We start from the raw sequence: 24,273 nt of genomic DNA on the forward strand, positions 1-24,273 counted from the left end.
GCTTAAATTTATACTTGACAGTAAGTTTTGAAATGTGTGTGCACACTCAGTACCCTTTAGGACATGTTTCTTAGTCTAAGTTTATGACGTATCTAGTAGTCTTTTGTAGGACATTTAAAATTTGAGGTATGTGTGTTTTCCCTTGGGAGGAGTTCTTAGTCGGCTACCTTATGCCTGAGGAGGTCCTCCCAACCCACCATTCCCTCCCCCGTTTTGGAGTTACTGGTTTAGATGATTGGTTTTTCTTTTTACATAAAGCGTGAGGGGTGCACGGGTGGCTCATTCGGTTGAGCATCCAACTCTTGATCTCAGCTCGGGTCTTGATCTCAGGGTCAGGGATTCAGGCCCGTGTTGGACTCCACCCTGGCGTGTAGTGTAATAAAGAAACACTAAAATTAGACACAGAGAGTGAGTTGGTGACTTAAATTATCTGATGTGCTCACGTTATGAATTACCATTAAATTTCAGTGACTGTACTTTTTTTTTCTTTTTTTTTTAATGGTTATTTTTGAGAGAGAGAGAGAAAGAGAGAGAGAGCAAGCAGGGGAGGGGCAGAGAGAGAGAGGGAGACAACAGAATCTGAAGCAGGCTCCAGGCTCCGAGCTGTCAGCACAGAGCCCGATGCGGGGCTCGAACCCATGAGATTGTAACCTGACCCCAAGTCGGATGCTTAACTGACTGAGCCACCCCTCAGTGACCATACTTTAAATTTCTCGAGGTTTTCTTTGGTTCATTTTCACACTTTGTTTTCATTATTTGTATGAAATTTATATTATTTCACTATTTATATATCTCTCTTTAATCATTGTTACCCACTTTATGGTGTTTTCAGATTGTACTCTTGAGTTCTTGGGTACTAAGCTGTTTGTTTTGATTGCCAGCTTTCCATTGTGGTAGATACTTCCTCATCGGGTTTAAAGTTGTAGATTGTGGGCTTGCTTTTGATTGGGGTAGATTTTTTTTTTTTTAATTTTTTAACATTTATTTATTTTTGAGACAGAGAGAGACAGAGCATGAACGGGGGAGGGGCAGAGAGAGAGGGAGACACAGAATCGGAAGCAGGCTCCAGGCTCTGAGCCATCAGCCCAGAGCCTGACACGGGGCTCGAACTCACGGACCGCGAGATCGTGACCTGAGCTGAAGTCGGACGCTGAACTGACTGAGCCACCCAGGTGCCCCTGGGGTAGATTTTTAAAGGTTGAGCTCTCTTCCCCTGAGTGCTTCTCCTCTGTAGGGTAGGGACTAGATTTAATATTAATTTCTTGGCTTCAGACTCCTAACTCATACCTGCTCTCCCTTTGCACCCCCAGCCCCTCCCTGAGTTGCCTTACCTGGTCCAAGAGTCAAAATTTTTGTTATTTTCTTACATGGAGAAAGGCCCTGGGCTCCTTAATCAGGGGTTTCGACCCTGGTCCTCTGCCTCTCCGAGGTCACCAGCAATAACTCATGTTTCCTGGTCTGTCTATTAGGGCCTGTGTCCAGGACTAGTAATCCCTTAAGCTTTCACAGCATTTATTCCTGCGTTTAAAATTTGATTGGCATTCTCTCTGTAATTCTGGCTCTTGGGGATTTCCCCTTCTCTCTCTCTCTCTCTTTCTATCTTTTCTCTTAAAATTTCTAATTGTTGTCTATTTTACTCAACATTTCAGTGTTCTGTGTGTTTGTTCTGTGGTTGTATGTGTGTGAATCTGTGTTACTTTTGCTTACTGTGTTGCCAAAACCATATGGACTGTGTTGTAACTTCTTTCAACGATAACTCAATTATTAAAAATTAAAAAAAAAACCCACGCTGTCAAAGATACTATTTTAAGCGCTTAAAAGTGAGTAGGAAGCAGTTTTATACCTGCTCTCAATATTTGTGGTTGCCAGAGATGAGACATCTCAGACACGTGCCACATGTAACTTTTTTCTTTGTAGATTACAAATGATTAGCGTAGAGTCCCATTCTATTTCATAATATTTAACTGTGTATTAATTTTGAAGTACCCAGCATATTTTATTTGAGAATCTGCACACAGAGCTTGCTACAACCGGTGAAAGCTTTCACGTGGCCTCATATTTGTCTTCGTCCCCCCCCCCCCCCACCTTCTGCATGGACGATGATCTCCTCCTGCCCTCGGCGGTGGTCCCTGCCTCTGCGACTCCACTGCACGTGGAAGGGCAGGCCATGGACAGGATAAGGGAGAGAAAGATGGAGAAGCTGGAGAGGAAAGGGAGGAAGCATGCAGCATGGGTGACCGGAAGGTTGAAACCTTTTGCTCCAGTGCTCCCCGTTCTCTCCCGGGCCTCTCTCTGCCCCAGGCTCTGCCTTTATTCCCCAGCGGCTCACCTGTACCTCCCTTCTCCATACCCCTTTTCTGTTGGAACCTCTCACTTTGTCCCTTTCTCATCCCCCGGTAGTTGTCACCAGTAGGCTCATAGCCCGTGCTCCTGTCCCCAGGCCTGGACAGCAGTGCCGAGGAGGAGGGAGGCTGGCGTGAAGGAGCCTCCGTGTTCAAATCTTGGGCAACATTCAGCAGCAGAGACGGTGCATCTCACGAGGTGTACGGGGCATTTCCCACTGGCAACTTGAATTCTTTCTCTTTTAGAACAATTTATTCATTTGTCCATTTAGTCAACAGTGTGTAAGTGAATGAGCCACGTAGTATGCTGGGGGCTGAGATGGAAATATGCTTTCGTCTTTCCTGTTTCAAAGGGATCTTTAGTTTTTTTTTTTTAATTTAGAGTTATGTTGTATTTGATTCTTGTAATTTCAGCATCTGTTTATTTCAAAACTTTCGGACAGAAAGAGGCAGCATGGTATATTAGAAAGGCTTTGGAGCCTGACAGATCAGAGTTTGAATCCTGTTTGTGCCACCGACTAGCAGGATGATCTTAGCAATTTGTCTGAGCTTTCTGAACCTGTCCCTCCACCCCCGGAAAATGGGAATAATAGTTATTCTGAATGATAATGAAAGTGAGCGAGAATGTAGAGACAAGTGCGTATAGCATAGTATTTGGCCTCGACAGGTCCCGGTGAAATGTACCTGCCAAATCATTTATCATCACACAGAGTTTGTCCTTAGCACTAAATCGTTTTCTTGTCCAGAAGCACTTTAAAAAATGGGGTACATTCAGACGACAGTGAAGGGATTTTTTTTCAACATCGTAGTCTTGAAATTGGGGCAGGTTTTCAGAATGATGAGTAAAACGATTACTTCCACGTTGGTGTGCCCTTCTCAGGCCAGCTGTGACACAGCGGTGCTGTGACTTACAGGCCTCGGAATCAGTGGGGGTTAATAACATGTACCGTAGGGAGGTTTGTGATAAATTAGATATTAGACTGGATGCTAACTCGGACTAGCTGTGAGCGGAAACACAGGTTCTGTACCATCACATTCAGGGATGTTCAAGGAACTCAAGTCCGAAATGCAGCTAGTGTGCAGGAAGCCGCCGGAAACTGAATACGGAACAGGATGTCACAGCTGTCCTCATCTTCGCTGCTCCTCGTGCATGCACTGTGCTTTTTTTTTTCTCTTTCTGCCTTTTTCCGGTGATTTTCTCCTTTGCTTTCGGCCACGTGGTGGGCTGCTTGGCGCAGTTCCTGCTGCGTGTATGTGCTGCCGCTTCCAACCATCTGCAGAGATGAGCGCTTTCTGAGCCGCGGTTTTCAGCTGTTTGCTCTACGGCTGTGGTCAGTACTCCACTCCGGCGCACGTCGCTGAGGCTCCACCGTCTACACTTGACCTTCCCCTGAGGAGCAGGGGAGGGTTTTCAGAGCAGGGCAGGGAGGCGGCATGGCACATGTCTCCAAGAGAATGTGCCAGAAGTGACAACTCCGAACTGTATGGCGTTAAACAGTCAAGCTGTTGCTGTCATCAGATGGCGTAGTCGCTGGGGAGACGTCGCTGAACGTCATGCACTCAGTGTAGATGTGTCTGTTGTGTAGAAGCACAACAGTTGAATTCTGTGGCCCTGGTTTTTGTCAGAGGCAGTAATCTAGTTGTATTAAATCTTTCTCAGTTATTGTGATGAATATAAAGGGTTTTTTTTTTTTTTGTAATTTGTCATATATATGAAATGATTTTACACTGAGTGTCTCAAATGGCCTTGTGGTGGATAGAATTCATGACTTTTTAAAAAATTGTTATTTGTTTTTGAGAGAGAGAGAGAGCATGAGCAGGGGAGGGGCAGAGAGAGAGGGGGACACAGAATCCGAAGCAGGTTCCAGCCTCTGAGGTGTCAGCACAGAGCCCCACGTGGGGCTTGAACTCGTGAACCGTGAGATCGTAACCCGAACTGAAGTCAGATGCTCAACCGACTGAGCCCCCCAGGCTACCCCTTCATGACTTTTTTCATACTTACTTTTGTTAAATATAGCTAATGAAATTTTGGCACTAAGTTGCATGTATAATCAACTTTTTTCAAACGCAATATAGAAATAAATATTCAAGGAATTGAAATTGTGAATTGTCTGGTTCTATGTCATAATTTCATTGAATTTGTGAACTCTCAGCTCTAATGTAGTGGGGAGTCTTTTAAACCGTCCCAGACATTATGAATGGCGTGAGAGGTAACTACATACCTCTCCAGAGATATTTAATAGTTCTTGTTCCTTGGTCATTTGTACCACATATTAGAATAATCAGAGATGTAATTTGCCTCAAGTGTCAGCTGTCAGCACCCTGTTTCTGGACTTCTGATTTAGCCTTGGGAGGAAGTAAATTATGTGTGAATGATAACCTTTGTTTTGTGATCTTGTTATATAGTAGAAATCACAGCTCCTTTTAAGTGTTGGAGATGGTGTTATAATGTTTTTAGGCTCCCATTTTCAGCTCTAATAGGGCCTGTATATATCAACCCACCTTGTCAACTTTTTCTTTTTTTGGAAGAAACCTTAAAGCTTAAAGGAAGCTTTATTGACATTTAATTCATATCAAACAATTCACTCATTCGAAGTGTATAATTCAGTGGTTTTGTCATATTATCTTACTAATTCTTAACACTGTGGTAAAGTATATAAAGTTTGCTATTTTAACCATTTTTAAGTGTACAATTCATTGCATTAATTGCATTCACTTCATAATGTCATACAACCATCACGACTATTTATGTCCCAAACTTTTTCATCATCCCAAAGAGAAATTCTGTAATCATTAAGCAATTAACTCCCCCTTTTCTCCCCTCTCTCAGCCCCTGGTAACTTCTGATCTGCTTTCTGTCTGTGAATTTGCCTATTCTAGATGTTTCATATAAGTTGAAGCAAACAATATTTCTCTTTATGTCTGGCTTATTTCGCTTAGCATAACGTCTTCAAGATTCATCAATGTTGGAGCCTATATCAGTTTCATTTCTTTTTAACGTTCAATAATTTATCAGTGTATGTATATACCATGTTTTGTTTATCCTTTTATCTGTTGACGGACGTTTGGGTTGTTTCTACCTCTTGGCTATCGTGAGTAATGTTGATGAACCTTGGTGTGCAAGGATCTGCTTGAATCCCTCTCTCAAATTCCTTTGTGTGTATGTCTAGGGATGGGATTGCTGGCTCATAAGGTAAATGTTTGTTTAGCTTTTTGAGGACCTGCCAAACTCTTGGCTAAAGCAGCTGTCCTCTCTGCATTCCCACCGGCGATCAACGTATGGGGCTCCACTTTCTCTACGTCCTTGCCAGTGCTTATTTTGTTTATTACTACTATTTTTTATTATAGCCATCCCGGAGGGCGTGCCGTGGTATCTTGTGATTTTGGTTTGCGGTTCCCTAATTCTTGGTGATGTTTAGCATCTTTTCATGTGCTTATTGGCTCTTTGTATATCTGTGGAGAAATACTTATTCAAACTTTCACCCAATTTTTGATAGAGTTTTTTTTTTTTTGTTATTGAGTTACAGGAATTCTTTATATGTTTTACATTAATCCCTTATCAGATATATGATTTGCAACTATTTTTCCTCATTATGAGTTGTCTTTTCTCTATCTTGGTAGTGTACTTTGACGTACAAAAGTTTTTAACTTTGATGAAGCCCAATTTACCTCTTTTTTCCTTTTATTGACTGTGCCTTTTGGGTCATATCCAAAAAATCATTTTGTGTCCTGTCTAAAAAAATCACGGAAGTTTCTCCCTGTGTTTTCTTGTAAGAGTTTTATGGTTTTAGCTTGGACGTTTAGGTCTTTGATGCATTTCAAGTGAATTAAAACTGCGATCCACGTTCACTCCTTTGTATATGGACATCTAGTTTTCCCAGCACCGTGTGTTGAGAAGACTGTCCTGTCCTCAGTGAATGGTCTTGGCAACTCTGTCACAATCAGGTGACCATATACGTGAGGGTTTAGCGGGATCCGTGTCAGTTACATCCTTGGCTTTAGTCTTTGTTAAAGGTGAACAGATCGGAGTTTATAGCGATGTCGGTCAGATGAGTTGCAATTAGAAGGACACGTGAGAGGCCCCCAGGTATATATTGTAGCTAAGGTAGGGTCATGAGGACAAATAGAATAGTGAGAAGCTCGTGAGCCACGCTTCTTGGTACTATGTGAATAGAACACGGTTCTGAACTAAGTAATCATCGGTAAGATGATTGTTTTACTTAAGGGATCAGGTTGCTTCATTATGTATGTAGTAGGTTGAAGGGCCTGTAATCAACCAGTCATTTACTCTTCTCAGGAACATGTCTTCAGGGAACTTTGTTTTGGTGAATAATGACTAGTAATGATTTATTTTATTCCTAAAGTTGTTCACAGTTCATTTTTTCATGACCAATTGTTTTCATCTAACTCGATCACTAAAATTAAAATAAAGGCATATCAATAGGTTTAATGAAAGACATCATAGTTTCTCAGATTGGAAAGAATATCAAGTTGTGAAAAACTTCTGGCCAAGCAAGTCCATTTTTGAGCTAACTGTTTTCATTAAAATGAATACTGTTTTATTCACATTATACAAAATTTAAAATTTCTTACTAAAAATTTTTCCAGTGTACATATATATAAAAGATTTTATAAAACTTTCTGTGCAATTCAAAAGATGATAATAAGAGGAACATCTCTCTGTCCTTTGATCCAGCTTAAGAAATGGGATATGAACAGGATCTTGGAAACACTCCTGTGCGTCAATGTATTTCTCTCTTTTTTTTCCAGAATAAATCACCATCGTGAAATTCCTTGCTTTTTTATAGATTTATCACTTGTATAAGTTCCTGTAGAATATTTCTTTTTGCCTGTTTTTGAAGTTTATGTAAAAGAAATCCTACCGTATGTTTTCTGTGACTTCTTTCCCAAGTAGTGTGTTTTTGAGATTTATGTGCATTGCTTATGTTAACCTTAAAAATAAAAGTTATTTTGCTTGCAAAAATGTTTCTTCAGGGGGCGCCTGGGTGGCGCAGTCGGTTAAGCGTCCGACTTCAGCCAGGTCACGATCTCACGGTCCGTGAGTTCGAGCCCCGCGTCAGGCTCTGGGCTGATGGCTCAGAGCCTGGAGCCTGTTTCCGATTCTGTGTCTCCCTCTCTCTCTGCCCCTCCCCCGTTCATGTTCTGTCTCTCTCTGTCCCAAAAATAAATAAACGTTGAAAAAAAATAAATAAAAAAAAAATGTTTCTTCAGGGGGCGCCTGGGTGGCTCAGTCGGTTAAGCGTCCGTCTTCCGCCCAGGTCATGATCTCACGGTTCATGAGTTCAAGCCCCGTGTCAGGCTCTGTGCTGACAGCTCAGAGCCTGGAGCCCGTTTCAGATTCTGTGTCTCCCTCTCTCTCTGCCCCTCCCTAACTCACGCTCACTCTCTCTGTGTCAAAAACAAATAAACTTAAAAAAAATGGTTTATTCAGGAATAGTAGAGAATTGCCATTCAGGATATGCAAACTATAGTCAAACTATAGGCAAGTCCAACAAACTGAGGAGAAGCACATTACTTTATAGATAAGGAGGAGGAAATTAGGAGGGAGTTGTTTTGAACAAAAGTCCATTTGGAGAAAAGCAAGAGTTCAGGGTGGTGGTTTCTCACTGGCTGAGCTGCAGGCGTGATCATTTCTTGTAAGAGACGCTGTGCTGGCTCATCTTTCCCTGGATCTTTTCTTGTTAACGATTTTTGTTTTGGGGCCTGTAGTTGACATTCAGTGATACAGCTCCCCCTTCCTGCCTCCCCTTCTGCATCCAGAATCCACTCTAGTGATGTTTCCTTTTATTAATTTTCACACTTAAAATAGCTATGGTTTATTTATTTTCATGTGCTTATATTACTTGATTGCATGAATGAACCACAATTTATTTATCTTCATGTAGATGGATGTTTGTTTCCAGGTTTTCATTATTATGGATAATGCTGTGTAGTACTGTCTTTCGGTTCCCATATGCAAGTTTCTTTAGGTGCTGTATGTATCTAAGAAGGAATCTCTGGAGAGTAGGGTATGCACATGATCAATTGACATAGCTAAATGGGAAACTTAAAGTGGTTATATTCATTTACATTCCCACTAGCAGTGGACAAGATACTATTCCTCCCAACACTTGGTTTTATTGACTTTAATTTTTGCCAGATGTCTGAAATTGTCATTGTGGTTTTAGGTATATTTGATTACTAATGAGCTGTCTATCTTTTCATATGTTGTGGGCCATTGTGTTTTCTTCTCTACGAAACACACAATTTTTCAGTTGGTTTGTTTGTTTTAAGTGGATTGGTAGGAGATCAGTATGTATTCTGAGTACCAATCCATTTTCATTTATATGTGTCACAGTTAATTACTCCTACTTAGTGTCTTTTATGGTGACTTCTGATGAAAAAAAATTCTTAATTTTACATGGTCAAATTTTTAGATAATTATTTTTTAGATAAACTATACTTACCTTGATTTAAAAATTCTTCTGTAACCCAGAGTCATAGAGTCTTGTATATTGCCTTTAAACAACCTGGAATGACTTTACTTTGTGTATCGTGTGACATGCTATTCCAGTGGCATTCCTTTCCCGAAAATGACCATTGTCCCGAAATCATGTGTTAAAATAGTCCATTCTTTTCCCACCATTGTATTGTGCCAGTACTATTATAAATCATGTCCATACATGTGTGAGTTGCTTCTGGGCTCTCTGTTTGTTTGGTTGATTTGTCCATCTTCTTGGCACACATACTATTTTAATTACCATAGTTTTTTAATAGTGCAAGTCTTTTTCTCTTGTTTTTATTTTTTGTCAAAAGTGTCTTGATTATTCTTGGTTTTTTGTTCATCCTTGTAAATTTTATTATTTTTATTTATTTATTTATTTTCAATGTTTATTTATTTTTGGGACAGAGAGAGACAGAGCATGAACGGGGGAGGGGCAGAGAGAGAGGGAGACACAGAATCGGAAACAGGCTCCAGGCTCTCAGCCATCAGCCCAGAGCCCGACGTGGGGCTCGAACTCACGCACCGCGAGATCGTGACCTGGCTGAAGTCGGACGCTTAACCGACTGCGCCACCCAGGCGCCCCGTAAATTTTATTTTTAATTTTTTTAGTGTTTATTTTTGAGAGAGAGAGACAGACAGCGCGAATGGGGGAGGGGCAGAGAGAGAGGGATAGAATCGGAACCAGGCTCCAGGCTCCCAGCTGTCAGCACAGAGCCCAATGTGGGGCTTGAACCCACAAACTATAAGATCATGACCTGAGCCAAAGTTCGGTGCTCCACTGAGTGAGGCACTCAGGCACCCCTTTAAAAAGCTTTTTAAGTGTTTATTTTTGAGAGAGAGAAAGAGAAAGAGAGCGAGCACATGTGAGTGTGAGAAGGGGAAGGGCAGAGGGAGAGGGAGAGGGAGACACAGAATCTGAAGCAGGTCCTTGTAAATTTTAGAATTAGCTTGTCAAGTTCATGAAAACCCTGGTTGGGATTTTCATTGTAATTACATTAAATTGCAGATCTGTGTGTGGGAGAATTGACGTTTTAATGAACTAATGCCTTCCTATCCAAGTACTTTTTATTTGGGTCTTTAACATCTTTCAGTAAACGTTTGTAGTATATTAAGGACAGATACAATTTTTGATAGATTTATTGATAGCTACTTTCAAAAGTTCCATCATAAATATGTTTCTGGATGATTTTCCAAAAATTTTTCTGATATATAGGAGTGAAATTGACTTTTGAATACTATTTATGTCCAGCAACTTGCTTGACTCAGTTATTACATTCATGATGTGTGTTGATTTTTTTGTGGGTTTTTAATTTTCTCTCCGTGCTATACCTTTCATCTCCACGACTTTTTTGTTTTATTGCTGGTGGTTTGTACTCTTAATCTCCTTCACCTGTTTTGCCCATCCTCCCACCCACCTCCCCTCTGGCAACCATGGGTTGGTTCTCTGTAATTAAGAGTCTGTTTGAGTTTTGTTTGGTGGGGGGAAATATATGTGAAATAATTTACTTGCATTTAGAGTGGAAAACTCACTTTAAAATGTTATGGATCATTTCATTATTTCAGTTTGAAGCACATTTTTATGGAAGATGACTTTTAATACGTAAATTTCCTCAAAATCGTTGGGAGTATAGTTGACACACAATGTTACATTAGTTTCAGGTGTGCAACGTAGTGATTCCACTTCTGTTTGTGTGATGCTGTGTTCACCACGAGTGTAACTGCCGTCTGTCACCATCCGACGCGATACAAGATCATTGACTGTATTGGCTACGCTGTGCCTTTTATTCCCCTGACTTACTGATTCCATGACTGTAAGCCTGTTTCCACTCCCACTCTCACCATCTCTCCCCGCCCCCTTCCCCACGGCAACCATCAGTTTGTTCTGTTTACGGGTCTGATTATGCTTTTTGTTTGTTTATTCATTTGTTTTGTGTTTTTAGACTCCACGTATAGGTGAAACCACATGGCATTCAGCTTTCAGTCTGACTTACTTCACCTGGCATAATGCCCTCTAGGTCCAAACATGCTGTTACAAATGGCAAGACCTCATCCTTTTTTATGGCCGCGTAATCAGCCACTTATGGCTGAGTTGCTTCCGTATCTTGGCTATTGCAAATAATGCCACAATAAACGCTACATATCTTTTTGAATTAGTGTTTTTACTTTTCTGTGGATAAATAGTAATGGAATTACTGGATCATGTATTATTTCTATTTTTAGTTTTTTGAGGAACCTCCATATTTTCCATCGTTGTTGCACTAATGAATATTCCTCATCAATATTTGTTATTTCTTTCTTTTTTTTGAGAGAGAGAAAGCGTGAGCAGGGGAGGGGCAAAGGGAGAGGGTGAGAGAGAATCTCAAACAGGCTCCACGCCCAGCTTGGCGCCCCATGTGGGGCTCGATCTCACAAACCATCTGCGCATAGTAACAGCTTGCTCTTTTCCTTTTCTTATGTCTGTTATTTCTTTTCTTGCCGCGCTGACTTGTATCATTATTAAAATGCTAAGTAGAACTGATAATAACAATTATTTTAATAGAATGCATCCTTATTTGGGTCCTGATTTTAAAGAGAATGTTTTTAACATTTTACTTTGTAAGTGTTTTGTTTGCTGTTCTGCAGTGCTGCTGTTGTCGCTATCAGTTATCAGGCCGTGGAAGTTTCCTTTTGTTTCTCATTTGTTAAAAGTGTAGCTTTTAAAAGTAGCAAGAATGGTTGTATAATTTTATTGAACAGGGTTTGTATTATAAATATATTTATTAAGATACTGATATTTTCTTCAATCTGTGTATATGGTGAGTTATGTTAATCAGTTTTCTGATATTAAAACAACCTTGTATTCTTGGGATAAACTCAATTTGGTCATGTTATTTTATTTATAAATTGATTAGTTTGATAATTGGTAAGTTTTTTTACATCTGTATTCATGAACAAACTTACCTGTATTTTTGGTATGAGATTAGGATGAAATGATAGCTTTCTCTCCCGGTTTATTCTTTGGAAAGTTTGTTTTAATATGGGAGTTACCACTTTCTTAGTGTGTATAGTTGAACTTGCAGGTAAAGCTGTTTAGGATTGTAATTTTCTTTGTGGAAGATTTTTTACATTACTGATTCAACTTATTTATTGGAGAGTTCATATTTTCAGTTTTGAAAAAAATCAGTTACTCTTTCTAGGAATTTGTTCACAGCTACATTTTTGAATTTATCGGCATAAGCTTTTAATGATATTCTTTTACTATCCATTTAATCTCAGAGGCATCTGGAGTTTTGTTGTTTCTCATTCCTAATGGTGACTTTTCAGTTGTTTTTATTGTTTTTCTTCAGTGAACCATCCTTTGGTCTTGTTGAACTTACCTATTATATGGTTATTTTAAAATTAATTGATTTTATTTATTTTGCTTTCCTACATTTTTGTTTTCTTATACTTTGAGTTTATTCTTTTGGTCTAATATTTTGTGTTGTCTGCTTAACACCTTAATTTTTAAGCTTTCCTTCTTTACCAGTGTAAATGTTGAGAGCTTTTTCCCCATGTGGTATATACTGGTTTAGATTGTGTTCTAGAACTTTTGATGTATAGTATTTTCTTACTATATAGTTCTAATATTTTCTGATTATTTTATTAATTTTTCTTCGAAATTGTTTTTGGATATCAGAGTTTATGGTTTTTCCTGGGAATCTTTCTGCTATTGATTTCTTTTTTTAAAATTATTTATTTATTTTGAGAGTGAGCACAGTGGGGGAGGGGCAGAGAGAGAGAGAGAGAGAGAGAGAGAGAGAGAGAGAGAGAGAGAGAGAATCCCAGGCAGTCTCTGTGCTGTTGTTGCAGAGCCTGACAGGGGTCTTGATCTCACAAACCGTGAGATCATGACCTGAGCCGAAATCAAGAGTTGGATGCTTGACTGAGACACCCAGGCGCCCCTCTGTTACTGATTTCTAATTGCACTGTACTCCTGTAATTTGGTTTTTATGTTCCCAATACTTTGAAGTTCTTTGGAGGTGGTTTTATGTCTTGGCATATTACCAAAATTTGTAGCAGTTTTATGTGTGTTTTAAAATGATATTCTCCAACTCCTCAGTGGTGTATTATAGACAAGGTGCTCAGGTTTTTTGTTTCTTTTTTGTTTTTGCTTTTGTTTTGGTCTGCTTGAGCTGTCAATTACTGAGAGAGTTACAGTAAAATATACGAAAGTGAGTTTGTTTCTTTTATATCTGTCAGTTTGGCTTTACCTATTTTGAGCTTAACGTTGCTGGCCTATACATGTTTAGAATCATTATGTCCTGGTTAGTTCAACATTTTTTTTAAACAGTATGTATGGCTCTTTTTAATCTCTATTCTACTCATGCCTTTCCCCCCAATATCTCTTTTGTCAATTATTAATATGCCTTAGTTTTTTGGTGGTGGGAGGGGTTAATATTACCCTCTACTTTTTCTGAAACTTTGCATAAATTTGGGGGAGAACCCACTAAAACAAGAAAAAACGCCACAGAATTTTAGAGAGCACTGGCAAATCTAAATATTATCTACTTGGAAGAATAATTGTAAAATGTGCAAACTTCCAGCAGTATTGGTAAGGGAAAACAATGAAAATAGATCCAAATATACAATATTAGCACCTAAAAAAGGATCAAACCTATCTTATAGATTTTTTATTTTTTAAAAAAAATTTTTTTTTTAACGTTTATTTATTTTTGAGACAGAGAGAGACAGAGCATGAACAGGGGAGGGGCAGAGAGAGAGGGAGACACAGAATCTGAAACAGGCTCCAGGCTCTGAGCGGTCAGCACAGAGCCTGACGCAGGGCTCGAACTCACGGACCGTGAGATCATGACCTGAGCCTAAGTCGGACGCTTAACTGACTGAGCCACCCAGGCGCCCCTCTTATAGATTTTTTAAACAAAAGAATCTTATTTCACTTTGCTGCAATGAATTTAAAAATTTCAGCGTAATGTATAAATTTGTAGAAAAGTGTAATTAACACAGTTGTCGTAGGAAGAAATCGAAAACATGAAATGGGCAATAATGTGAAAGAAGTCAATTACCAAAAGTCCGTGAAAGGATGTTTTCACTAGCACGTGTTTTCAGACCTTATGATTATAAGGTCTCTATCAGTCTCTGCTTTCTTCCTCTAAAAGTTTTGTAGTTTTGTTCTTTAAACAACCTGAATTTTGTTTAGAGAGTAAGCAAGAAGAGAAAGCTACTCAACTTATTTAATGAGGTTGTTTTGTCATTGGTCCTAAAGCAGATGAAGACAGTATAGAAAAAAGGTCATTGTAGACCAACATTATTTATGAACACAGATGTAAAATTTTAAAATAGAGTCAATGTCAGGAGTTTATTAACTAAATACACCCAAGTATGGTTTGTCTCAAGGCATATAAAGATGGTTCAACTTCTAAAGTCTTTTTAAGTAATAGGCCAAATTAAAAGAATGAAATAGAAACCCAGATCTTCATGGAGATTGTAATTAACAGTCCCACCAGCCCTGTATGAGAACACCTGTTATTCACACACCTGCAAACACTTGGTGGTTTCCGGGTTTTTATTTTCAGCACATTTGGTAGGTAAGTAATAGAATATTTCTAGTATGTTTATTTGCATTTCTATGATTTCTTGTGAGTACCATTTTTTGTTTATTAGCCATTTGTAGTCACACTGAAAAATTAAATGGAAAAGTAACACTTACTGCATAATTTGTTTACTTGAGGACAGGGACTACTTATCTTTTGTATCTCTCGCATCTTATAAAGTGGCTGGCATACAGCAGGTATTAGAAGATACTTCTTGTAGTGATGAGTAACTGATTAGTAAAGCTAGGAGCCTCCCGAAGAAATCTGTGACGTAACTCATTTTTGAATGCTTTTAAAAATAGAACAGTTTTGCAGTGTCAAAGAAATGGGATTTTTATTAGCAGATTCCAGGATGTAAAGAATAGATAGGACTATTTTTTAAATTTCTTTCAATGCTGTAGGTTCCCACAAAACTTGGAAAAGGACAAAACCTATCATCCTAATTACACATGACTGTAGTGTATTCATTTGCTTGGTGCTTTCCGAGTATGTGCTACTGCACGGAAAACTTAGCATTACTTCTTGTTTGCATACTGTTTTGTACCTTTGGTATAAAAGGTCATTTTAACAGCCCTTTGCTTTCCCAAATTATATTTCTTTTACTCTAGTTTTAAAACAATAGTTTCTTTTCCTGCTTTGTAATACCATCTCAGAGGTTTGAAAGAGCTACATCTTTGACCTTTTAGATAAGATGTTACCCAAAAGGAGGTGTACATGGAATTATTCTCGAAGAACTGAGCTAGATTGCAAATAACTGTAGTTGTCTGTGATGAAATCCTGTTTTTGGATTTAGGGTCAGTAATGGGACAAGGATACAGAGCATATACTTTATTTGGGCTCAGGTTATTTGGAAGTCTTGAGGTGGGGAGACATACAAGGAAGTAGAAGATGTGTTTGAACAACCACGGAGTGTTACATTGTAGGCGGCCGTGTGGTGTCTTAGCTGTAGCTGGCAACTAGACTAGCACTGGCCTCATATTGCCTGGTTCCACATCTTTATTTTCATTTCTCTATTCCATACCTACCCTCTTACCCAGATATTTCTGAAATGCTGGTATAGAAGCTGGGAAGGTTGGGGGGGGGGGACACCAGTGTCAGATTCCTGCTAGACTGATGGATAGATAGATCACTACTCTTCCCTCCTACACCTTTGCAAATAGTTTGTTTGTCAGTAAAATTCCCTCAATTTATGATCTATTTTTTTCCTTCTGGGACCCTGGCTGGTGCACAGTGGCCAGTCTCAACCATTTGTCCAGTCCAGTTTGTTCACAACCAGGACGCCTGAGTCATTTTATCAAGGTGCTCACTTCGCGTGGCAGCGTGGTTTTGGGTCTTGTCTTTCTAGGGTGAGATCTCCCATATCTTCGTTTGGAGTTGTTGTTCCTTTGACTGTCATCTTCTCCGCTGTGTGGGTTCCAAATGCACAGCAGTCTCCATTTCCTTTCCTTATTCTCTAAAGGTAAAAGACCGACACAGAAATCTCTACTAGACTGAGATGTGCGGTGTGGAATGGCCTTCTTTTCTAAATTACTTAGTGGGGCCAAATACCTTCAGAACAAATCAAATTTTAAGGACTGACGGCTCTATTTCACTCTCCGACAGCTCAAATAAATATGACCCTTGCTCCGTGGAACAGAGCTGTACCCATGTATGATGACCTTTTGTTTTAATTATCACAAATGTTTTACTTTGATATTTCTTTTAATGTTTATTTAGTTATTTGGAGAGAGTCCACACACGTGAGCAGGGGAGGGACAGAGAGAAGGGGAGAGAGAGAATCCCAAGCAGACGCTCCGCTGACCGCGCAGAGCCCCATGTGGGGCTCGATCTCATAAGCCATGAGATCATGACCTGAGCCGAAATCAAGAGTCAGACTGAGCCACCCAGGTGCCCCATAAATGTTTAATTTTGATGATGTGCCTTTGATTTAATTTGGGCCACTTTTTAAAAAAAATTGGTTTCAGGAGTAGAATTTAGTGATTGATCACTTACATATAATACTCAGTGCTTGTCACAAGTGCCCTCGTCAGTGCCCATCACCCTTTTAGCTCATCCCACCTCCCCTCCAGCAGCTCTCAGTTTGTTCTCTCTAGTTAAGAGTCTCTCTTATGGCTTACCTCCCTGTTTTTATCTTATTTTATTCTTCCTTCCCTTCTCCTGTGTTCATCTGTTTTGTTTCTTAAATCCCACATATGAGTGAAATCGTATGGTATTTTTCTTCCTCTGACTTGTTTCATTAGCATAACACACTCTAGTTCCATCTATATCATTGCAAATGGCAGGATTTCATTCTTTTTGGTGGCTGAGTAATATTCCGGTGTATTTATATACCACATCATCTTTATCCATTCATCAGTCGATGGACATTTGGGCTTTTTCCATACTTTGGCTATTGTTGATAGCACTGCTATAAACATTGGGGTACATGTGCCCCTTTGAATCAGTAGTTTTGTATCCTTTGGATACCTTTGGATAAATACCTAGTAGTGCAGTTGCTGGGTCCTTGGGTAGTTTGGTCTTTAACTTTCTGAGGAACCTGCATACTGTTTTCCAGAGTGGCTGCACCAGTTTGCATTCCCACCAGCAGTGCACGAGGGTTCCCCTTTCTCTGCATCCTCGCCAACATCTGTTGTTTCCTGAGTTGTTGATTTTAGCTGTTTTGACTGGTGTGAGGTGGCATCTCATTGTGGTTTTGATTTGTATTTCCCTGATGATGAGTGACATTGAGCATTTTTTCATGTGTCGGTTGGCCATTTGTATGTCTTCTTTGGAGAAATATCTCTTCATGTCTTCTGCCTGTTTCTTAACCAGATTATTTTTTGGGTGTGGAGTTTGACGAGTTCGTTATAGATTTTGGATATTAGCCGTTTATTAGACAGGTCATTTGTAGATATCTTCTCCCATTCCGTAGGCTTCCTTTTAGTTTTGTTGATTGTTTCCTTTGCTGTGCATAAGTTTTTTTATCTTGATGAGGTCCCAGTATTTCACTTTTGCGTTTGTTTCCCTTGCCTGCAGAGATGTGTCTAGTAAAAAGTTGCTATGGCCAAGGGCAGAGAGGTTGCTACCTGTGTTCTCTTCTAGGATTTTGGTGGTTTCCTGCTTCACATTTAGGTGTTTCATCCATGTTGAGTTTGTTTTCCTGTATGGTATAAGAAAGTGGTCCAGTTCCATTCTTCTGCATGTTGCGTCCAGTTTTCCCAGCACCATTTGTTGAAGAGACTTTTTCCCTTGGATTGGAATATGCTTTCCTGTATTTCCTGCTTTGTTGAAGATGAGTTGACCATATAGTTGTGGGTCCATTTCTCGGTCCTCTGTTCTGTTCCATTGATCTATGTGTCTTTTTTTTTTCTTCTTCTTTTGCCGCTACCATACTGCCTTGATGGCTATAGCTTTATAATACAGCTTGATGTCTGAAATTGCGATGACTCCCACTTTGCTTTTCTATTTGGGGACTTTTCTGGTTCCGTACAAATTTTAGAATAGTTTGTTCTAGCTCTGTGAAACACGCTGGTGTTATTTTTATAGGGACTGCATTGAATGTGTAGATTGCTTTGGGTTGTATAGACATTTTAACAGCGTTTGTTCTTTCAATCCATGAACGTGGAATGTTTTTCCATTTCTTTGTGTCTTCAGTTTCTTTCATAAGCGTTCTATAGCTTTCAGAGTACAGATCTAATTTTTACCTCTTTGATTAGGTTTATTCCTCCTATGTTACGGTTTTTGGTGCAATTGTAAAAGGGATCGATCGATTCCTTGATTTCTCTTTTCTTCTTCTTCATTGTTGGTGTACAAAAATGCAACATGTTGTGTCCTGTGACTTTGTTGACTTCATGTGTCCATTGTAGGAGACTTCTGGTGGGGTCTTTCAGGTTTTCCATGTGGAATATCACTTCCTCTGCAAAGAGTGGGAAGTTTGACTTCTTCCTTGCTGATTTGGATGCCTTTTATTTCTTTTTGTTGTCTGATTCCTGAGGCTAGGACTTCAAGTACTATGTTGAACAACAGTGTTGAGAGTGGACATCCCTGTTGTGTTCCTGACCTTAGGGGGAAAGCTTTCAGTTTTTCCCTATTGAGGATGATATTAGCTGTGGGTCTTTCATATATGACCTTTATGATGTTGAGGTATGTTCCCTCTAAACCTACGTTCTTGAGGGTTTTTGTCAAGAAAGGATGCTCTATTTTGTCAAATGCTTTTTCTGCATCTGTTGAGAAGATCATGTGGTTCTTGTCCTTTCTTTTATTAATATGGTGTATCACACTGATTGATTTGCAGATATCCATACATAATGACCTTTTAATCACATTACTCCTTTTTGTGTGAGAATAAAGAGGGACATGAGGGGAAGGAAGGAAGCAGGTCTAAATTTGTCTTAGAGGCAGCAGAATGTACATTGATTCTGTAATTTTAAAAAATGTCAATTTATCCCTTATAATTAATAATATGTCTAAATTCTTTCCATGATATTTAAGGCCATTTATGTTTTCCACTTTCCATCTTCAATTTCTTTGCATTTCTTCTCAAAATTCTATAACGACAATGGATTATTGCATGTTACCATCTCAGATTAATATCCCTCCTCTCTTCATTTGCTTGTATTGCCTCCTGTGCCTGGAATGTCTGCACTGCAAACCCAGTCAAAGTAGCAAAATTCTACTTAGTCCTTAAGGTCCAGTTCCTGTGGTATATCTGCGAATTCTTAGTGTTCTGTTCTCACTCGTCTGAAGTACTTTATGTTTACCTCCATTAGAAGTCTCATCACATTGTTACATTTTGTACGTGTCCCTACTCTCTGTCCTAAAGCCTCAGAACTTCTTGAAGGAAGGTACCGTAGTGTAATCTTATGTGTTCAGACTCTAGTGATTGCCACCATGCTTTGTATAGTGTAAACTCTTGCTGAGGGTGTGTTAAAAGGATAAATGAATGAATGAATGTGAAAGAAATCTGAATTTTCTTTGCTGAAACTCCCTTGGGTACCATGAAATTTGCTTTTACTTCTCGGACATTTGTGTTCAAGTATGTGTCTAGCATTGAGAGCTAGAATATGCAGAATGTTTAGCATGAAAATAAACGGGCCTCGTTTGTACCTCCCTGTTACTTTGCATCATTTCATATGTTATTAGGTGTTTAACAATATGTTCTCAACAAAAATGTATTCACATATAAGAAATAAAGGAAATTGGGGCGCTGGGTGGCTCAGTTGGTTAAGCATCTGACTTCCGCTCAGGTCATGATCTGTCAGTTTGTCAGTTCGAGCCCCATGTTGGGCTCTGTGCTGCCAGCTCACAGCCTGGAGCCTGCTTCGGATTCGGGGTCTCCCTCTCTCTGCCCCTCTCCTGCTCATGCTCTGTCTCTCTGAAAAATAAACATTAAAAAAAGGAAAAGAAATAAGGGAAATTGTCTTCTTATGGATATTAAATCTATTGTCAATATAGTGTGATGGGATTATGAAACACTTTGACTTCATTCTTAATCATAACTTGAATTTTTGTTGTTTAAGAAATACCATTATATGTACCTAATTTGCATCACATTTCATTAAGAAAGTGACTAATGTTGCTCTTTTGTTTCAGCCAAACCATTTACTTCTAAAGTGAAACAGATGCGTCTACATAGAGAAGACTTTGAGATATTGAAGGTGATTGGTCGAGGAGCTTTTGGAGAGGTAAGAAAGAGAGTTTTTATAAAAGTTCTGCTACTTGGTTTGGAAGCGATTTTATACAGTCTGTGAGGCAGTTTAACTCAAGTATGATTTCCTTGCTGTCGTAATTGATACAGTTGATCAGAAAATATATTAGAGTTTTGGATGAAATATTTCTGTATGGAATTTTTTTCCAAGATATTTTTCTTCTTCATATGTCAATGTAAGGTTGAGGATGCTTCTGGACTCTCTTCTCCTCCAACGGCTTATTTGTCTCTCGTCGTGCCACTGCCACACTTGGTTTACGTTACTCTAGATTAAGAAGTTTCTGTATCTGGTAGTGTATATCCTCCAACATCCTCCCTCTCCTCCTCTGTTCTTGGCCCTTTATATTTTCATGTAATTTTACAGTGAGTATTTCAATTTCAGAATTACTCTTAAAAATCCATACCCATACATCTGCTTGAATTTTGATTAGGATTACACTGAAACTAGAGATCAGTTCGTAGGGGCACCCGGGTGGCTCAGTCGGTTAAGCTCTGACTCTGGATTTGGCTCAGGTCATGATCTCTCGGTTCATGAGACAGAGCCTCCCATCGGGCTCTGCACTGATAGCGTGGAGCCTGCTTGGGATTCTCTCTCTCTGCCCCTCTCCTGCTCGTGCCCACCCCCCACCCAAATAAATGAATACCCTTAAAAAAAAAAAAAAAAAAAACTTCTTTAGACATCAATTTGTGGATAATTGACATCGTAACACTAGGTCAGCCAATCAATGAAGGAATGTGACATTCTTTGTTATTTTAATTAGAATTGTTAGATTTCATTTTCTAGGGGTTTTTGTTTTTTTTTTTTTTTTTTTGCTAATAGAAATATAATTGAATTTTGTTTGACTTTGCACGTAGTAACCTAGCTAATTTTACTTTTTCAACTATGGATTGTGTTGGATTTTAAGATGTTTTATCATCATCTTTTGAGACACTTAAGGCTTTTCTCTCTTGCTCTGTTAATGTATTGAATTACCCCAGTTTATTTTCAAATGTTAAATAAACTAACCTGGCATTTCTAACCTAAGCCCAACTTTGTGTTACCCTTTTTATGTTTCCTTGCTCTTGGTTTGCTCTGTGAACATGTGTACGTGCTTAGGATCTTTGAGAGAAATTGGCCTGTAATTTTCCTACTTAAAATCCTCATCAGATGTTGGTGTTTTGATTATGCTGGCCTCATAAAAAGAGGGAGGTATTCCCTCTTTTACCATTCTCTGGTAGAGTTTGGGAAGATTGTTATTATTTTTTCTTTACATGCTTAGAAGATTTCACTTGTCAAACCGTGGGCCCTCGAGGTTGCTGGTGACACTGTTTGAGATCATGTATTGAATATCTGTAGTGGAAATCAGACTAGTTTGGATTGAGTCCATCCATGTCATCTAATTTTTCACACTTAATACTCTGTTGATTATTTTTACCTGTTACTTTTTTCATTTGTCATGCTAGAGCTTTATCGGTTTTATTATTTTTTCAATGAATTAACCTTTGCCTTTTGAATTTTTCTGTTGTAGATTCGATTTCTGTTTCAAAAATTTCTGCTCTTAATATTTGCTTCCTTCTATTCTCTTTGGTTTTAACTTGCTATCCTTTTCATAGCTTTTGGAGATAGATACTTACAGCATTGATGTGTAGCCCTTCTTTCCATATGTGTATTTATAAGGCTATACATCTTCCTCTAAGTAGCTTTAGCTACAGCTGATAAGTTTTATCATGTCATGTTTTCATTGTTATTTTGCTCAAAATACAATGTGATTTCCAGTATGATTGTAAATTTCCACTATTTGTGTGGTTTTTAAAAATTTATTACTTTAGAAGTTTGTTGCTCAATTTCTAAATATTTAGAGGGTTTTGTAGTTATATTTCTGTTATTGAGTTGCAGTGTAATTCCATAACAGTTACTGTGTGATTTCAGTCTTAAATTTTTTTTTTTTTAACGTTTATTTATTTTTGAGACAGAGAGAGACAGAGCATGAACGGGGGAGGATCAGAGAGAGGGAGACACAGAATCTGAAACAGGCTCCAGGCTCTGAGCTGTCAGTCAGCACAGAGCCCGACTCAGGGCTGGAACTCACGGACTGCGAAATCATGACCTGAGCCAAAGTTGGCCGCTTAACTGACTGAGCCACCCAGGCGCCCCGTGTGATTTCAGTCTTTAGAAATTTGCTGTGCATTGTTCTAGAAATACTAATTAGGTTAAATTCATTAACCTTGTTTAAATCTTCCACATCCTTACTTCATTATTTTCTCTGCTTGATCTGTCATTTCCTTATTTATTCTTTCTTTCTTTCAGTTTTCACTGATAACAAATATAAAGTTATATCTTCCTGGTGATTAACTCTTTTATCATAGTGGAATGATCCTTGTCATCTCTAAGTAATGCTTTTGGAGTTAAATTGTCCTTAATTTGACATCAGTAGAATGATTTCAGCTCGTTTTATTAGCATTTGCATTAAATATCTTATTCCTTCCTTGTAGTTTTAGCTTTTTAGAATCTTATGTATGTTTACTGTTAAGTAGAATATAGGTTTTGTTTTGTTTTTTAAAGTAAACTCTACCCCCAATGTGGGGCTCATACTCATGACCTTGAGATCAAGAGTCGCATTCTCTACCAGCTGAGCCAGCCAGGTGCCCCAGTTTTTGTTTTTTAATCCACTCTGATAATCTCTTGTCTTTTAGTTGGAGTATATAGTCAGTTGATATTTAGTGTAAATACACTACGTACTGTAATTTTTTTTCTATATTTGTCTTGCCCATTCTGTATTATGTGTCTCCCAATTCCTGGATTAATGGAGTATTTTAAATTATTTTTTCTCTCATTTATTAATTTCTTAGTTTTACTTTTTGTTGGTTTCCCTAGAGATTGCCACATGTGTCCTTGGTAAATTTGTGTTTTGCCGATTCTCATTTACCTGACTTCTACCTTTTTTGTCATTGCTCTTATGTTTTTAGTTCTACATATATTTAAAACCTTAAAAACTACTGTCCCTGTTCACATGGGCTTATTCATACATTTACATTTTCTCTTGCTCTTCATAGTCACATACTTTACATTCACATACTTCCCTTTGATACCATTTCATTTTGACTTAAAAATTCTTTTTAGTATTTCATCATGTTTGATGATAAACTGTCTGCTTTTATTTGTCTGAAAATATGTTTATTTTAAGGTCTTAAAATTTTTTAAAAATTGAGTTATATGCATGCCTAACTCAGTGGATTTTTGCATTTGCATGAACTTGTGTCACCATTATGCAGACCAAGATAGGCATGCATTGCCTCCTCTATGTGAGTAAGTACCTCCATATTAACCATCTCTGCTGACTTTATCACCGTAGACTTATTTTACCTGGTTTTGAATTTTATATTAATGGAATTCTAATATATGTCCTTGTTTGTGACTTATTTTGCTCAAGATTATGCTTGTGTTATTCATCTTTGTTTGTATTGGTTCATAGTACTCCTTTGTATAAATCTACCACAAGTTATTTATTCATACTAATGTTGTGGGGATTCAAGTTGTTGATGGTTTATGGCCACGTTATTAATGTTGTTACGAACGTTCTTGTACATGTCTTTTGGGAGGCAAGACACTCATTTGTGTTGGATGTAAACTTAGGAGTGGAATTGCTGGCTCACTGGGTGGGCATATTCAGGCTTAGTAGATAGTGCCAGATAATTTCCCAAGTGGTTACCCATTTATCATTTTTACCAGTACACCTACCAACAACATATTAAGGTCTCAGTTGTGTTACAGCCTCACCAATACTTGGTAATTTTTTTTTTTTTTTTAACCTTTAAGCCATTTTTTTTTTTTTTTTTTGGTGAATGAATAGTAACACTGAATTATGATTTTATTTTACATTTTCTTTAAGTTAAGATTTCTTTACAAATTCTATAAGTTAAGCCCATTTTCATATCACTTTATATAACTTAGATTTTTTTTTTTTTTCATGAAGTGCACATTCTGAGGTTGGGGAATTGGGAGTGGGTTGTTGGACTTATTGGTATATATTCTGGATTTACATCCTTTGTTGGAGATAATGTGTGTGTGTGTATTAAATAAAATATCTCTTCCTTCCTGTGGCTTGGCTTTTCCCTCTCCATATGGGTTTTTCATTGAAGAGAAGTTCTTAGGTTTAGTAAAGACCAGTTAATTAAACTTTTCTTTATTGA

The 24,273-nt window shown here is 38.4% G+C and overlaps 1 protein-coding gene across 1 annotated transcript in view; it reads left to right on the plus strand.

Annotated features, from left to right (window-relative positions):
* The first annotated feature begins 2,092 nt into the window (after positions 1-2,092).
* The window catches only part of CDC42BPA (CDC42 binding protein kinase alpha), a 270,725-nt gene continuing 248,544 nt past the window's right edge, over positions 2,093-24,273 (plus strand). Inside the window, exons 1-3 of the mRNA XM_047076475.1 lie at positions 2,093-2,244; positions 3,223-3,290; positions 19,989-20,080. Of these exons, the coding sequence (XP_046932431.1) occupies positions 2,093-2,244; positions 3,223-3,290; positions 19,989-20,080 (312 nt within the window). The remainder of the gene's footprint in view (positions 2,245-3,222; positions 3,291-19,988; positions 20,081-24,273) is intronic.

This window comes from Lynx rufus, unplaced genomic scaffold (assembly GCF_022079265.1).
Source record: "Lynx rufus isolate CCGP_SWC_20201006 ecotype Redwood Valley unplaced genomic scaffold, mLynRuf1.p SCAF_15, whole genome shotgun sequence".
In the NCBI taxonomy this organism is placed as follows: Eukaryota; Metazoa; Chordata; class Mammalia; order Carnivora; family Felidae; genus Lynx; species Lynx rufus.